At 35.4% G+C, this 17122-nt stretch overlaps 1 protein-coding gene across 8 annotated transcripts in view; it reads right to left on the minus strand.

The window, feature by feature from the left end:
* Positions 1-819: 819 nt before the first annotated feature.
* Positions 820-17122, minus strand: part of NIPBL (NIPBL cohesin loading factor) — a 157709-nt gene continuing 141406 nt past the window's right edge. For 7 of the 8 annotated variants that reach the window (XM_059836606.1, XM_059836613.1, XM_059836610.1 and 4 more), the window contains 14 exons: positions 16820-16956; positions 15183-15323; positions 14766-14859; positions 14509-14663; positions 14148-14238; positions 10874-11047; positions 10165-10355; positions 9311-9418; positions 7767-7967; positions 7220-7366; positions 5372-5667; positions 4917-5091; positions 4155-4340; positions 820-3587 (listed from right to left, as the gene is read on the minus strand). In XM_059836606.1, the coding sequence (XP_059692589.1) occupies positions 3222-3587; positions 4155-4340; positions 4917-5091; positions 5372-5667; positions 7220-7366; positions 7767-7967; positions 9311-9418; positions 10165-10355; positions 10874-11047; positions 14148-14238; positions 14509-14663; positions 14766-14859; positions 15183-15323; positions 16820-16956 (2462 nt within the window). In that variant the 3' untranslated portion in view covers positions 820-3221. Of the gene's footprint in view, positions 3588-4113; positions 4341-4916; positions 5092-5371; positions 5668-7219; positions 7367-7766; positions 7968-9310; positions 9419-10164; positions 10356-10873; positions 11048-14147; positions 14239-14508; positions 14664-14765; positions 14860-15182; positions 15324-16819; positions 16957-17122 lie in introns of all 8 variants that reach the window. The other variant, XM_059836608.1, reaches the window with a different exon arrangement.

Here is a 17122-nt window from a genome sequence, read left to right on the forward strand (position 1 = left end):
ATTTCCCATGCCTACTTTTGTACACATTAGAGTAGTTAATATAAGTAAGAACCTCAAAAATACAAAAGGGTGTTACTGAATAATTTAAAAAAATACTTATAATTACAGTTCTGTCAAAAACTATTGTGATCTTGAAAATATTCAAGAATTATTCTGCAATTTTACAGTATGAAGTGGAAGATTAAAAATAATGATTTCATTCTTATTTAGATTGTGGAAGTGTCTGTGTTTTCTTAGGAGTACAATATGGCTAGTGTTAATTCTAAAACCTTGATAATACCCCTTTGTTAGGTAAGCTACTGCAACAAGTTCCACGTATGGATCCTCTACTCAAAGGGAGAAAGCAGGAAGAATAAAAAATTCAATAATCTTATAGTTATACATGTAAAAATCTATAGCCATACAGTGAAAAAATACTACAAAGCTAGGTCAATACAAAGGAGTAAAATTGTGTCACTGGATCAATTACTGCACTGCAGCACTTAAAGAATAACCAAAACAAAATCAAACATTTTGTCATGTAGAGAAATTCTTATCTCGGTGTGTGCTGCTGCTACTGACGCGGTTTGTGCTGGTACCACTGCAGCTGCTGCTCAGAGGCTGAGCCCTGCACTGATGCCACTGTTGACACTGGGCACTGACTCCATGCTGCAGAGAGCCATCAGCCCGAGTCTCACACAGCAAACAGGAGTTTGTTTCCCAAAACGGGGCACTGCCACCTTTTCTTTTCACAGCCAGTAACCAGAGCCCTTGTGATGGGCAAGACCAGACTAGGTATTACTCTGTGTACTTCAGGAGGGTAAAATTCAACTCTTTAACTAGTAAGAATCATATTCAATTTATTTAATCATCTATAATCAACTTTATAACTGTAAATTATGTAACAACCATCACATCCCATCAAGGAGCGTGTATGCCACTGGCATAACATACAGTATAATAATGGTTTAAATCCTCTCAACTAAGACAACTTTAGACTTCAACTTTAAACTTATATTGTTCAATTATAACTTCTTTCTGATAATTTTATTCCAATAAATACCAAGCAAATTGAAATAACCCCCCATCTTTGCTATTGGAAAAGCCACATGAAATGAACAAGGAAATATTTGTATTACCTATTAAAAATAAGATGCTTTAATATAATTGCATCAGGAATTACTAACAGCCAACTTAATTTTAAGCTGCAACTGCATGAAATCCTTGGGTTTATTACCAGGGAGTTTCTTGGTGAAATATTTTCAACTCTGCTTATCAGTAATATCTGACATGTCATACAACCCCTCTAGTCTCCAAGCATGAGTTTGCCAGTATAAAAAGGCTGCCCTTGGCCCTGAGAAACATAGTCTTTCATTGTTTGCGAAAAAATTGTCCTGTTTCCAGAGCGGCAGAGGACTGACTCCTGCTTCTTCTACTTCTCCCTCCTTTAACAACACCAATCTTAGCCCAAGACGTGGCTTTTTGAAGAGACCACTATCAACACTATCAAACAAAGAGGTGCTAAATCCTATCTGTTCAGAAAAATTCCAGTGGTGAAACAACAAAAAGGCATTCCCCAACAATTTACTAACTGGATTCTGAGGAGTTATTAACAATTTGTTTAATGGGTTGTTTGGGTTTTTTAACATATCAATATTTTGAAATACTGTTACTATTCCTCACAAATTGAATTATGCATTAGAATTCTGCAAGTTAGTTTCACAAGAGCAGCCCTATTAAATTTTTAAAAGAAACAAAATGTAATAGAAAAATAACTATGTTGAGGAACACCTGTTTTCAATAAATACATTGGAAAAGACACCAGGGTTTAATAGACTCCTAGAAAGTTTAGCTGTTTTTAGATTTTTTTTTTCCTGTTTGCAAATATGCTGCTTTTCTTGCTCTCTAGGAAGAAAAGAGAAAAAGAAAGACTGCTTATGAAAGGTTGTGGCAAGGCAGTTGAAGCAAATACTTCTGGAAGATTTCAATAGCATTTTTTCAATTTACAAAATGTGAAAACATCTTTCAATTAGTAAAAAATTAGTCTAATATACAAACATTTTCTTAAAAAATTCACCTGTGAAGGAATGTAGTGTAATTGCCCAGACTCATACCCATTCACTCCTCTGACACTGGTAGCAAGCTCCTCTTGACACAAGCCTCTCTATATTAACCCAGAGAAATGCATACATGGCCAGTTCTCCCAAGCAAAAGAGTCATTCAGCCTTCCCCAAATCTGAACTATCATAAATTACCACTTGGACAGCATTAGAAAGAAATTGAAGCATACAAGGAATAAACTATAGTTTCTTTTTATATCAAAATGTACTCTTGAAAAATGTGTTTGGCACAGTGCTAAATCATATAGTTAATACTAAATATTGCAGATACAATAAAACCCTGGAGTTAACTTGTGTTTACACCCCTCTAGGGATAAAAATAAAAAGATACCAATTATTCAGAAGTCAGCCTATACAAACTGTATAAACAATATTTTATGTCTTGTTTTGAAAACCACTGATATAGTAAATTTTACATAAAAGACTGCAAAATAATATAAATGGATTTAAACAGATCTTTACAATAAGAAATTCAAATGGAAACAGACAAGTAACAAAGAGAAGTAAAAAAATTTATTGCAGTATTCGTTCCACCAGATTGGCTGGGGATCCCTTTTCTTGTATTATTTCAGGGTGACCTAATACATCAAAATCTACATTTACAAAAACTCCTCCTGCAGATAGGTCATAGATACTGCATGCTTTTTTTCTTTTTTTTTTTTTTTTTTCTTCAACAGAATAAATTATATATCCAGGAGATTCTGCCACTTTACAGCCTGGAAAAACAATGCTTTCCTGGAAACTGGGCTAAGCTAAAGAAAGCCATCCGCTGCTAGGTTAAACTCCAAGAACACTTTATTAAGAACATTAACAGACTAATTTCCAACATTCACTTGTTTATTTTTTTTAAACAGAAAGGTTTTTCTTTCAAGATATAAACAATTTTTTTGTTAAACTATAATACAGTGGGAGTAAAAATGAACTGAGAAGTTTCTGCTGCACAACAGCGAAGGAAGCTCCCACAAAAATGTTTACCAAACATTTCCTTCTTTTTTCCCCGCGTCCCAGGTTCCATTCTTACTCTTCATTTAACTGATTTTTTTTTTTTTTTGCCAGAAAGTTGATATTTCAAGTTTTTCTGTTATTTCAATTCCTGTAAATTTGGCTGCATGTACAAATTCATTAGCTGGAAGTTCCATCCTTGGCGGCATACAGCGATCGTAAAGTCTGCACAACTTTATTAGTCAGCTTATTAGCACTCGTTAGAGCAATTTTTTTGTAAATAATGTCTGACTCTTTAATAGTGTCTACCCAAGGCACCAGTTTGCGGCCATCACGGCGCTTAGCCTCAGTCCAGGAGCCACTGTAGGAGCCTGCCATCCACTGAACACTGAAGCCATTGCTGGTTTTCTGTACTACTCTTGCAATTTGTGGTCGGTCTTTGTACTTTGGACAGCAAATAGCGATGACATCCATGACATCAACACTTTCATTCATCTGTGCTGCCAACTCCGTAGAGTCTGAATTTCGTTTTGACCTTCTCAATGACTAAAACATTGGGGGGAAAAAAGACCAAGTGTTACACAAAAGAACTTTAGTGAAATTATTGCTTTTATTGCTTTTAATCCCTTGACGCCGGGAGTTGGGATTCCCCGGCACACATTCCATTGCCGGCAATGAGACGCACCGCGACCGCCAGCGCCAAGGGGTTAACATATCCTTGTAAAACCACATACTCTTAATTTGTACCCGTGTCTTTATCTCTTATTGATATATAAAATTATATATACACATGAATCATAAAGCTACATAAAAACTTGGCAACAATAAAAAGGATAACACACAGTACATTCCAAAGGAAAATTAATAACTTTTTATACGGGATAAATCTCATTTTCTAGTTTGGTTTTTTTTTTTATTGTCTTTTCTGTTAAACTTTCTACAAAAGTTGTATAAACGGTTAAGTAGAGAATCTCTATCTACAAAATGCTTTTTTTTTTCATGTGGATTACATTACTTGGTGTACATTTAATATAATAAACTGACATTTATAAGCACATAAAAATCATTTTACGTAATACGCTGCGAAATACGTTGACTCCTCCTCCGCCTCACCCCTGAAGTGCCTCCTCCTCTATCCTCCCCATCACTTTCATCGTCCTCTGTCTCAGCTGCATTGTTTTTAGGGCTGCCTCCTCCAAGCAGCGAGGTAATTGCTTTGTTCCGAGCATTTGTGCTAGCTGACACCTCTCCATCTTCTTCCTCTTCATCAGGATCCAAATGTTCCATAAGGAGCTTGAACTATTAAAAAAAAAAAGATCAGTTCACTTTGTAACTTTAAACCTGGGCATTTATATCACATTACATTATGTTAGAAACAAGTAGCAAAATAAAGAAACAGGGTAAAACAAACAGCAGACAACTTGAACAGCTTATGTTGTGTTATACAAACTCAACTTCATGATTTTCTTTTTTTTTGGTAGATACACAAAGGCTTTCTTCCTGAGTTTTCCAAATGGCAAGTTTTCTCTATCTGTTATTGGTGCAGGGCAAGGGAGAGTTAATAAATCACAGTCTCTATTCCCATGATGGAAAGAGTCAGGAATAAAGTGAACAAGTAATATGGGAGAGGTATACACCATGGATATCAGGAATTGGAAAATACTAGAAATACTCCATAAAGATGAATGTCCTTAAGCTGAAATTAATTATCACTGAGTTTAAACATCTCAAAAATCTTTGAAATACAGTCTTGCTAAACATCCTGAAAAGATCCATGCATCATAAGGTAACCAGGAACTTAACATTTTGAAATCTACTTTCAAATTTATACTGTATTAAAAGATTTCAGACCTTCTGCAAAGCAACTTTACTTACATCTAAGTACTGTTTTACTATACTCCTCTTCACTTCTTCTGTGATCTTGGAATTAGCCATATCACTCCGCAGAAAATCCAAAGTTTGTTTTGGATGGAAATGCACTCCCGTCTTCCTGTTTATAGCTTTATCATAAACTTTTGCAGATTCAGATGGAGAATATTTTTGAATTTTGCTGTTTAAAGAAAACAAAAAAGAAGACCTTTAAAGGAAAGTCCAGAGTAATTTGAACAAAAATCTTTTAAAACTTCCAATATAAGTATTTGTCTTTGAATCACTATACATTACAGAAAGCCTGGTAAGAAATCAAATAATTGCATTTTTTAAGCCGAAGTTCAACATAATAAATTTTTTTCTCTGTTACACAAATGTATTGCTTAAATAGGTAGTTACAATCAACTTAAACAGAAAAATGTCACTGCATAGTAAGTGTCCTATTATCTAAATAGCCTTACCTATCAGAGAATCCACAGAGGTTCTTTAGATGCTGTTTCAGCATCAGAAGTAATAATATGCCTTGGGAGACATTAGCAAATTCAATTAAAGGAGCTGAATTTTCAGGCAAACACTTCATCACTGCATTTATATCATTTTCTTCATCAGAATCTGAATCAGAGTCCACTCGTTTCCGTAACCTCCGAGGCTTAGAAGCTTCCTCCTCACTTTCACTCCCGCTGCCACTGTTACTGTCACTCTCGGATTCCTCCCCCGATGAAGGCTTTCTTTCCTTTTTTTTGTCTTTCACCATAGACTGCACAACAAAGAAGTTAACACACATTCCAAAATTAGGATAAATAATATGTATGTTCCTAAAATAATCGGCCAAAATAATTGCTACCTTAAAGAGAATTTGCTGAAGAATATTATTAATTTATAACTTGATAGTCTTAAAATTATTTACGGCAAAGACATACTGAAAAATTTATCCAACACCGAGATTTTCTTGCAAGGTGCATACAGAAGGAACTGAAGCAACAAGCACTCCCCTGCTATGTTGTCATTAAAAGACTGCTGAAGTTCATTAGCAGTGACAGCAAAATACAGTAGAAGGCCAAATGCAATAAATCAGGAAGAAAATTCTGTTTTTCTTTTACCTGAACATAATTTCTGTTTCTCACAGAGATTTCCATAAGTACTTTGGTGTCCAAGGTGGTTTTAAATCCTTGTCTCTAAAATTCTATGACACTAATTACTGACCAAAGTGATGATATTAATAATGAATTAATAATGAATTAATAATAATCAGCTGCCCTATGCCTGGCAGTGTTCAAGGCCAGGCTGGGAGGGGCTCTGAGCAATCTGGTCTAGCGGAAGGTGTCCCTGTCCATAACACAGGGTTGGAACACAGTGATCATTAAGGTCCCTTCCAACCCTAGCCATTTTATGATTAGTTCTACAATTACTTGTAGATCTACAGATCTAATTTCACATATGCATTATTACTGCACATAGTATCATTTTTCAGGACACAGACCTAAGCAGGATCTCATCCTTTTGGTGCTGGGTGCTACACACTGATTCTCAACCTGAAGAATGTATTGTGTCTTTCTAGCAGATTAAAAATCAATTTTGGTAGGGTGAAAGTTTAAAGCACAGTACATTTCAAGCAGTGAACCTTCAGGCATCAGCTCTGACTTGTGTTTATTAGTTAAACTGGACATTATAGAAACTGCTTCCTGACAATTTGCACCTTCTACTGTAACAGCTGTTCAGGAAAGGAAGACAATGACGTGTTTAAGAAGCAGAGGCCTCTCACTTACAGGGTTGTGTGTTGCCATAACAACAGGTACTCTGTCATGATTCAGGTTCTTACCACTGCCTTAAGAAATACTGACCACTACTCTCTTGAAATAACCAATGTATTTTAAATCTCTCAGGCAACACAAATGCAACTGCCATCAGCTACTTGACAACAAAACAGACTGCCAACTGGATTTTATTATTAAAATTTTACAAACAACCACAACAAACTAGTATTCCATAATGATTTCAGGTTCATGTGCTTTCAGAGGCATACAATTAACTGTTATTCAGCCATATTGGGAAATTATATAAATTTGATCTCAAAATTCATCATTATTTTTTAATAATATAAGCAGCAATGTAAGTAGAGTTTTTGACTAGTGTCTACCAGATAAAGGTCAAAACAGTGTTGCCTGGTTTTTAACTATTGTTTACATGCCAAATAATGCAACTGGTTCACGCAATAATAATGGTACTGCATTCACTGAAAAATTGACCACATTATAGAGAAGCTTATGTTTCCAACCACCATAAATATACTAAAATATAAATGCACATACCTCTTTAAACGACTGTAGTAGGTTGCTACCAGAAACTGATAGTGTAATGTCTATATGATGCATTATAAACAGTGGCTCTTCCTGTGTTTGGTAAGGAAAACAGGCTAGATTGTCTGCTATGTACAAAAGCATATTCACCTCTGTTTTCTGGAAGTTAAAGAAAAAATTACACGTGAATACATGTAGAAATATCCTGGATTCATGTACTTCTGCAGTGCTCCTAAGAATCTAGAGCAAAAAAAATGACCACAATTTTTATTCTATATAGCCCCCAAAATCCACTCTAAACAACTTGTATAAATGCAAAATTTAGTCATACCTAAAGATACATTATTTCAAATTAGTCCAAACTGAGTATAAAAAGGTACAGAGTGATACAACATGCATTCTATTACATAGATAAATACCTTATTTTAGAAAGCAAAAAAAGTACATTGGGGATAAAGCTATCAATAATTATGTCATAAAAATACATCATAAAAGGAGAACTTAAGCTTTTAATGCTGCATTTTAACTTCTTTCTGAGTGAAGGAAAAGTGGTGCTTACTGCAGTATCATCAAAGAGGTTGAGTAAAGAAATTAGAAAGGCTCGTCTGTGTTGACGGTTCCCTCGAATCATGGAGTAGAGGTGTGAACACAGTGCACTGGATGATTCATCATGTCTAAAACCTCTCACAGGATCTTTTGGGCAGCTATTAATTGCCTGCTGTACTTGGTAAGACATCTTCATACCAGCCACTGCTTTCATCTGAAATGGAAATATATCTCTTTTTATTCAAAACATTACTTCCAAAGCAGTACATCTGAATCCTTTTAAAGGGATGCTCATCTGAAATTCACATTAAAAACACACACTGAGGCAATACTACCTTTTAAGATGGTAAACAGATTTGACCTGTCAAACAGAGCCTGTGGCAGAGATCAGAATGTCTTGTAAACTGCTTTGACTGTAAATTCTGCTAGGAACATACAGCTAATCTGTTTACCCTCTATAGCCAGGTATTTAAATTTAAACAATTTTCAAGAACATTGAAATATTTTCATACATGAACAGAATATTCTATCATGTGTATATGCTTGGTATCCCCTGTAGTGAAACCAATAACTGAATCTATATGAGTACAATAGGACTAACAACAGAAAATTAGTATTTGGGGTTATTTTGGTTTTTTTTTTTCATATATCCAATAATTTCCAGTTTATTTTACTCACTTCAACCGTCCTGCTCTAGTTTCAGAACAAACTGATTGTCTAGTTAGGCTGCATAGCCAGCCGTCCTCATACTACCTCTGCTGCTGCTCAGCAAAGTTGTCTATGTGTCTATACACTGTCTCAAATCCTAGCTGCCTAACACAGCAAATTTCATCTGCTAGCCTTCACTTAATGGATGAGTTATCTGTTTGGATGCCATCAACAGTACAATGCTCCAAATGCACTGGAATACAAAGAAGGACATGTGAGAAGTCCTACAACATAGTACACAGAGAGAGCCTATACTGGGATCTTCCAAAATACAGAGAATGTTGCAGCTTCATTTTAGATCTTTAGCAGAACTGGCACTATGCCACAACTCCACATCCTACACAGGCTTTAGTTTTTCTTTTCATCAAGATTCATCGGATGTAAGCAACTTCCTATGCTTCTTCTGCTTAGATTACAATTTATAAAGCCTTGGTGCCTTCCACACTCTAATATATATATTCTATTGAACTTCCAATAGAAGTTCTAAGTTCTAAGAACTTCTATTGACTGTTACATGGTGTTTTCTTTTCTAGTCCACTGATACAGGAAAATCACTGCTAAACATTATGAAACACTTGTCCTTACGTCTTATCAAATAGAGGCTTTAAAATACTATTCATTGTGGAGAATATTACTCTGAATCATAAATAAAGGAAATTGTAGACTAGAAGAGACACTTCAAATAATATTATCCTTTCTGTTTCTCAGGGGAGTCATCTTTACAACTGCTCACTGTTATTGTTTATTTTTTTACTTTATACTCTTTTTCTGGAGCTGAAGCATATTCAAGTGTTAAACCAGTAGAGAACATAACAGTATTTTGCAAAATGTTAAATTAGAATTACTTACGTGAATGAACCCAGCATATTTTTTGTCTATTTCCACCAACTGTTGGTCAGCTTTATTTCGCATAGAGGGCTCTGGATCTGTGCCCATAGCAATTAAGTATGGCACACACTTGAAAAACAAAGAAATGGTTATTCAGAGGCATTGTACCTCCTCTTTCTCAGTCATTTTTCTTTGTTTCTACTGCAGAAATTAGAATACGAAGATCTATGCAACTTACTACCCTTTCTTCAAGTAAATAGAACAAAATACTACGAGACACCAGTATTCTAACGAAGTTGTGAGGTTTCAGGTATAATTTCCCTTTTTCTCAAACTCTAAAGTAAATTTAAAATACAATTGCATTTAAAAAAACCCCAAAAAACCACTTATGACTGAACATGTGCAATGGTTGCAGCATCAAAAATTAATACAAAACATTATGTAAGCAAAGAGTGATGGAGATGATGGTTGAAGCTCTGACACTGACTGTGGAAAATTCCATAGTGCTTGGAGGATTTAGGGATTGAGGTGGAAGCAAGCTGACACAGGATAAAGAGCTAAACAAAGAAAACATTTTGGCATATACCTCAAAGCTGTAACAGAATTATGCTCCAATATACATATCTACATGCCCTTTAGGTACTGCCTGGGCTTTTACATCTTAATCCAAAAAACAGATAATGAACCATTTGGAATCTTGTGGGCTAACAACATAAAGCCAATTTCAAAATATGCCTTTTGTAAAGGCCTCTGGCTACAGTACGAAACTGCTGTAACACAGGTAGAAGAGAAGACCTAGAAATTTATGTAGCAAGTGCAAAAGCCTCTAAAAACATGAATTAAAAAAAAAGTCCCACCACAAAAGCCTATCATACCTGAACAGGATGGATGAGACCTTGGTTTAATGTCAGTGCAATGACATTTAGAGCAAAGTGGCGTACACTGGACTGGTTATGAAAGAAAGCCTCAAGGACCTGTTTGAGATATAGCTGCATGATGGAACTACTCATCCCTGAGGAAATATCACCCATTTCTTTCAGGTCTTCCTGTTTTGCTACTTTTTTCCCTGTAAAAAGGACAAAAGCAATAGCATACTCATCATAGTATAACTACTTATTTTGCCATCACTTGATATATGCTGATCTTTCACAATAAATACATAGTTCTGCTGTCTTTTAGAATAGGTTTATGATCTCACAAAACACAGAACAGTCTAATTATAAACATATAAGAAAAAATAGACAAAATTTTAATTCAAGTCTTAATTCCTTAAAAAAGTATTTATTAAAATGTTGTACTTATTATTTTTTATCTTCAAATAAACTTAGAGGCTTTTTTGATAAAAAAATATTATTACCGTCATTACAGCAATTATAAATTCTGGATTGCTTCCAATATTTGTACATCTTGGAAGAAAATAATACATCTATGCATATACCTCTTTTTAAATAATTCTAAAATACTTTGGGTACAATACTACTGATCTGTTTACTATTTTAAGTGACTCAGCACAGATACATAGTAACTGTATGGAACAAATCAGGTTTTGCAAAGCTCAGGAGCACAGAAGAACTCAGAACTTACAGTCTCTGTCTGCCTGCTGCATACGTGTATCTTCCTCCTGCAAGTAGGTCTGGAGGTTTTTTAACACCTGGATTTTTAAGTTTACTGAACAGTTCTTATCTGAAAGAATGCTGTTGTACAGAGTCTTCACTTCTTGTTCAAACATTAAACTTGGGTGTTGTATAAATGCAAATCCTAAGAGTGGAGAAAAGAGGAAATGGTTTCTCATTATTATAATATAGAAATTGCATTTCTGCTTTTTAGGTTCTTCAGAAGAAAGGTATGAAATTTATCTCCTCCAAGCAGCATAGCTTTTTCTAGCCCAAACAGTATCACACTTCCATGTGGACATCAGCTGTTGCTACCAAGGAGTTGCGAGAGCCATGACAGTTCTATTAACACAACTCCGATGGATAAAATGAAGTGACCCAGGCACAGAAAGTTGTACAGGTCTGGAACCAGGTGGTTCCAGATGTAGTGGCCTGCATCTGAAGGACTAGGAGCTATCATAAGAATGAGAAAGGAATGTTACCAAAAATTATCTATTATTTTTCTAATACAGACATTCTAATACATCTAGAAACAAACATTTTGCTGCAACGGTAAAATGTGACTCATACAGATGCAGAGAAAATGTGGGAAAATTGATAAATACCATGAGTATTTAACATCATAATAGAAAAAACAGTCACCAGGGAACAGAACACAGTAAAATTTGTACCTCTTGCTGTCATTATTCATATAGCTACAGCAGTCTTCACTTGAAGATCATCTGAAGTGTTCCCAAGACTATGTGTTTTGGAAGACAAACACTACAGAACAGTTCTTAGCTGTAGTCCTACCCTTGCCAATGAACTGGCTATTCTTAAGTCTGTATTTAATAAACACTTTTCTAAATTACTGGCAGTATATACAATTTCAGAGAATGTATGTAGATATAGAAGTGCTGCTGACAAACTCTTATGGAGTATCTTAAAAAAACTGTAATGGGAACATAACATCCTAATTTAATTTACATTTAACTAATTAATTGTTTTTAAGACTGTTTAGGAAAAGCAGACATTAAATGCATTTTCTATAGTCACAAAAAATTCAGATTTTAAATGGGCACATAGGAAAAATAGGAATATAAAAGAAAAATGGGGGAAAGAAATGAAAGCAAATAAAACTATGCAAGAGCAAGATATAAGAATAGCTGTAACACAGGGAAGATTCAGTCAAGTTTTTAAAACAGGCTCCATACACATAAGAAGACAGTATAGGTAAAGGCTAAGTCCAAGGCAAGTCCCCAGTGTGCTTCAGATCTCATTTCTGTCCCAAAATAAGAAGCAGAGAAGCAGGTGAGAAAAAGCGAAAAGAGAAGAAAAAGAAATTGGAGTGGTCTTTGGCATATGTGGTATGATTGTGTGGTCTATACAAGCGTATATTGATGTTTGTAACTTGGCTGCCTCTGGGCAAAGTCCAACCCATTTCTTACAGTTAATTTTGAAAATGAAAAGCACATGAATGTATCTGTAACAGCACATAAAACTTTTTCTTCATTCACTTTAAGAAATATAAACCACCAGTATTCTCAGGGAAAATCTTACTGTTCCATCCCCAGTTAACTGGGAAAGAAATCTTGACATAAGAGGCTGCCATAGGAGATGAAGAAAGGCACCTGCTGTATGTTTTTTTAAGGACTGAATTCTCATCTCAGAGATGTTGCCACACCATTTCTATTCACACCTTTGTTTTCACTCTGTTAAAAATCTTTAGAGTAAGCACTGAACTTGGTTGAGTAAAATATTAACTATTAGGTACTTAAAAGTTTAGCTAAATTTACTAACAAGTTTATATCCTCAACTTGTTTTTCAAGTACACATCTGGAAAAGAAGCATAACCATAATAATTAACATTAGAATTAGGCCTAATCCCTCAACAGCAGGGGCACTACCTGAGGCGAAGGCTAAAACTGCTGAGTGTCCTTCCTAAAGGGAAAGGCTGATAGGAAAGTACATTCTTCACACGACCCCTTTCACCATATATAAATGCTGAGTTATCATATGCTAGTCCTTTTCACTGTACTGCTGCTCACAAACATTGAATGAGTTCAACAACTTTGCTCAGTGACCAGATTGAGGTGGAAATTTGCACTGTCTACCACATCTCCATACATCCAACAGCCATCTTCAGAATCAGTACTTGGACAAAATCAATAGATCACCAAAAACAGTGATATTTTTACAGGCAGAAAAAAAAATCTGAAGAATGACTACTGACAAAACAGATTGCAGTTTAGTCTATAATTTAGAAACATTTTTGGCAAATGTGACATACTCCATATCCATGAGTAGAGTAATAATGTCTATGATTAGGAATACAGACCCTACCCCACATGATATTCTGTAGAGTGCAATTAAACTGGACTGGACTATAGGTAAGTATCATCTACATTGACATAATGCCAAGAAAAAATGCAATTAGTCTGGAGAATCACAGCATTGCTAATGCAACAGAGGCAACTCCAATGCCATTAATCCTGCTCAACTGTCTTGAAATTGTTTCTCATGGAATATGAAATGAAGATTCAGCCTTGATCCTTATTCTCAGAACCCCCCCCTAGACTGTGTTAGAGTAGGATATCTGAAAAGTCACCTAAAAAGCAACATAAAGAGGCAAAGTCTTGTCCACAGTTAAATCATACAACAGAGGGTCTCAGGCCTTGGAGACAATTTACTTTAAACCAAGCAATAACCATGAACTGAGCTCTTCCAGACACCAACACCTATCTGCCCAAACAAGATTTCCTTGGATGTACGATTTCTGTCCCTAAGTCAGTCGCAGTTAATTTTCTACTGCAAGTCACTGAAATGCCATACAAATCTCACAAAGGCCATCCAGCTACCATAAACAGCAGTTCCCTTGACCCCTTCAGAATGCCTGCTCCTACCCTTAAAACATTCCAAGTTTTTCCATCCTTTTTCACCTTGTGAACTGAAAACAAGGTTTTCAGTTACAACATACTTGCAAGTGGAGTTAAAAAAAATAGCATCTTCATCACCTGGGAAATCTGCTGCCCTCTACAACTTGGTCACACATCAAAAGGCATCCACTGTCAAAAGCACCCAGGCTGCTGCAGACTTACGCAACTAGCAACACTTTGACAGCTTTGCTATGACCAGTTCTCAAACAAAATATGCTGTAAGTTTTGATTTTAGGCAAACTCTACGGTGACTACACAAATATGTGATTTCTTACTGATATACATTAATTTCTACTAGAGCAGAATAAGAAAAAAATTAATATTTCTTACCAAGACCAATAATGGCTTTTGTCTGTACTTCTTCATCTGAATGCTTTGTAAAATACATCAGCAGTTCAAGGACTTTATCCTTAATGTTAACCTGGGCAAATTAAAACAAAATTAATAGCTATTTGAAGATGAAACAGATGTTTTTAATCTCTTATAGAAAACATATATATATAAAAGGAAAGGAGAAATACAACTTTACTGCACAGTCCTTGCAAAATCATGTATTTAAAAACCAGAAAGCTATACCATATGGATTATGGAAAAATATGTACCTTTGGGGGACTACGAATAATGTGCTTTCAAAATTAAGTGGAACATGAATTATATCTAAGATATGGAGAATAAATGAAAGTTATTTTACCTTACTGTTGCCCTTAAAATCTTCCTGATCAAAATCAAAATGCCGACACAGTGCTCCAACAGTGAAAAGTGATCTGAGGAGTGCTGGTTTATTGGCAGTAAGTATTGTACTGTTGGGGTCTTCTTGGTGTTGATTTTTTAATTTAGAAAGTGCACCTGCAGTAAAATAAAAATTTTTATCACAGAGTTTATTTGTGGTAAGATAAGACTTGTACTCAAAACTGAAAAGTGACATTTACTTGTTATGATTTTGCTTACCATAGTATCTATTAAAACAGGCCCACACAAATTTATAGTTCTGGGTGACCTTGTTCACAACAGCCCCAAGACAGCTCACACAGTGCTGAACAACCTAGGAGCAAGAAAGAACAAATAAATTATCTACTTAGAAGTTCAAATTGAGATTATTGTGAAGTTATGCAGGAAAAAGCTATGCTGAACTAAAATTAACAATCTAACAGATATAATGTAATGTTCCTCCCTAGGCTACTCTGAAAACTTACTCAAACTCATTAAAATATAGCGAGACCAAGTGGAAACCCTGGTAAACCCAGTACACTGATTTTCATGACTCAAATGTTTCATCAAAAGTTATCTCATAATGAAGACAAGACTGTCTTTAAACCAAAGTCATGTGAAATGGAATCAATAGAACAGCAGCAATTAGAAACTTACTGTCATGCCGTATTTGATGATGAGTTTCATGAGGTCCTCCTCGATAGTGGCAAGAAAGGTCTCACTTGGGTGCTCCATTAGTGGCACTACAAGCTCCAAGATTTTTGCAACATTGCAGATCACCATGAAATCATTCTGGGTCTGAAACAACAGCAATTATAGTATTTAATACTTCTGGCCGTGGATAAGCTAAGTACTATTAATATGCACTGACAGTTAAAAACTCCCACTTAATTAAGATATTTGGTAAACATCTAAAAGAATATTTATATACTTTACATCTGCTACATATTGTTATGAAATCTATTTCTGTTTACTGCAGGCATTCTGAGGAAAAAAAAGCTGGATGAGCAGAATTACATCTCTTATAAAGGCTGTGTCAGACCTGAAAACCTTTGGATCGGATAATTTTCTGGAGTCTTACAAGAAATCTAGGAACTCTTCCTGAGATATGCACACTAGAGAAGACTCAACACCTGAAAACAAGGTATCAGCAACAAAATGAAGTTATGCTATGACTTAATACACCTTAAACAAAAGGTAATAATGTGCACAAATGGGGAAATTACACTTAATATTACTACTGGTTTGCATTATCATGACTCTATGGAATCTATGGAAAACATCTGATAAAGATATATGCTGCTAGAAATTGACTTTTGACAAATCCAGCTTGCTAATTAGGATAGTATAAATCCTGAATGTAGTATGAAGCTATTTGCTATTTGACATGTTCAAGCTGTCAATGTTAATTCTATGATTCATCTCAATCATGTGTAAATACAAAACAAACCATTTGCAATCCACTAAACAAGCTGCAACAAGTAAATATTTAGCTAAGTCTTTCCTATACTGTTTGTTCAGAAGCAGCTCTAAGAGCCTTTTGTAAACATGCTTAGAGAATGTGGAAGATGCCTGCAAAATGCCAGGCTGTATCCACAATCTAAGTTGGTAATAATTACCCTTTAAGCCTGCCCTGGGCAGTTCACTTATTGAAAGGCACTGCTGCCACCCACTCACGCTCATCATCCTTGAGCAATGGGTGCATGACCCCGTCCCTGCTCCTTTTAACCAGTCAGAGGGCCAGATCAAAATAGCAGAAACCACTGCAGATTCAGAGACCTGACTGGGTGAGGGTTTCAGTGTTAGAGCTCTCTAAAATGTCTTACAGGGGAATACAAGAGCACTAGAGCTAGAGAAATGAAGTCTAGAAAAGGATGAAATAAGATTTTTTTCTTCTCATATATTTGCTCTATACTAGATCACTCTATCTTATGGAACGTTATCCTTAAATCTTAAAATTCATACGTTAAACATTAACTACTTTTAAGACTGTGACTGTAAAATAAAGCAATTCTAAGAAACTTTTTCCTGAATGGAGGAAAAACTGGGAAAGAGGCAGCACAGATTTCAGTTTCATTTGGTTGCAAAATATGGAGGTAGAATGTGAGGGAGAACATTTTAAAAGCTACAGGGATCTTCAAAAGGATCTAGTAACTTCCAAAGCTATGATGCTCATGAAAAAACTCCACAATTTTAAATTTCCTTTTCCTACCTTAAATTTCATCAACTATACAAGACAGATGTTCATTTTCAGGCTCAAATATCTAGGGAAAAGACTGATTGTCTCTACTTACACTACATTTAGTGGTCAGGTATGGCTGCATGGTCATGGCATGTTTGACCATTAGCTGGGGCCTTATTTTGCTGAATAAGAACAAAGTGGTTATGCAAGCAACCAAGCGACCCGAGTTCACACCTTTATTGTCAGAATCTGCAAAAGATTAGAAAACAAAAATGAACGGTAAGACCAAGTACTGTTTAAGCAATGAAAAACATATGGCCTAGACACTGTTTGAGTATCTCTTTCACTGCATCTCTTTTAAGATCAAAACAGAAGGTTCTTATTAGAAATGGGAACATACTGTGTTAACATTTAT

The sequence above is a fragment of the Haemorhous mexicanus genome, chromosome Z (genome assembly GCF_027477595.1).
Source record: "Haemorhous mexicanus isolate bHaeMex1 chromosome Z, bHaeMex1.pri, whole genome shotgun sequence".
Lineage (NCBI taxonomy): Eukaryota > Metazoa > Chordata > Aves > Passeriformes > Fringillidae > Haemorhous > Haemorhous mexicanus.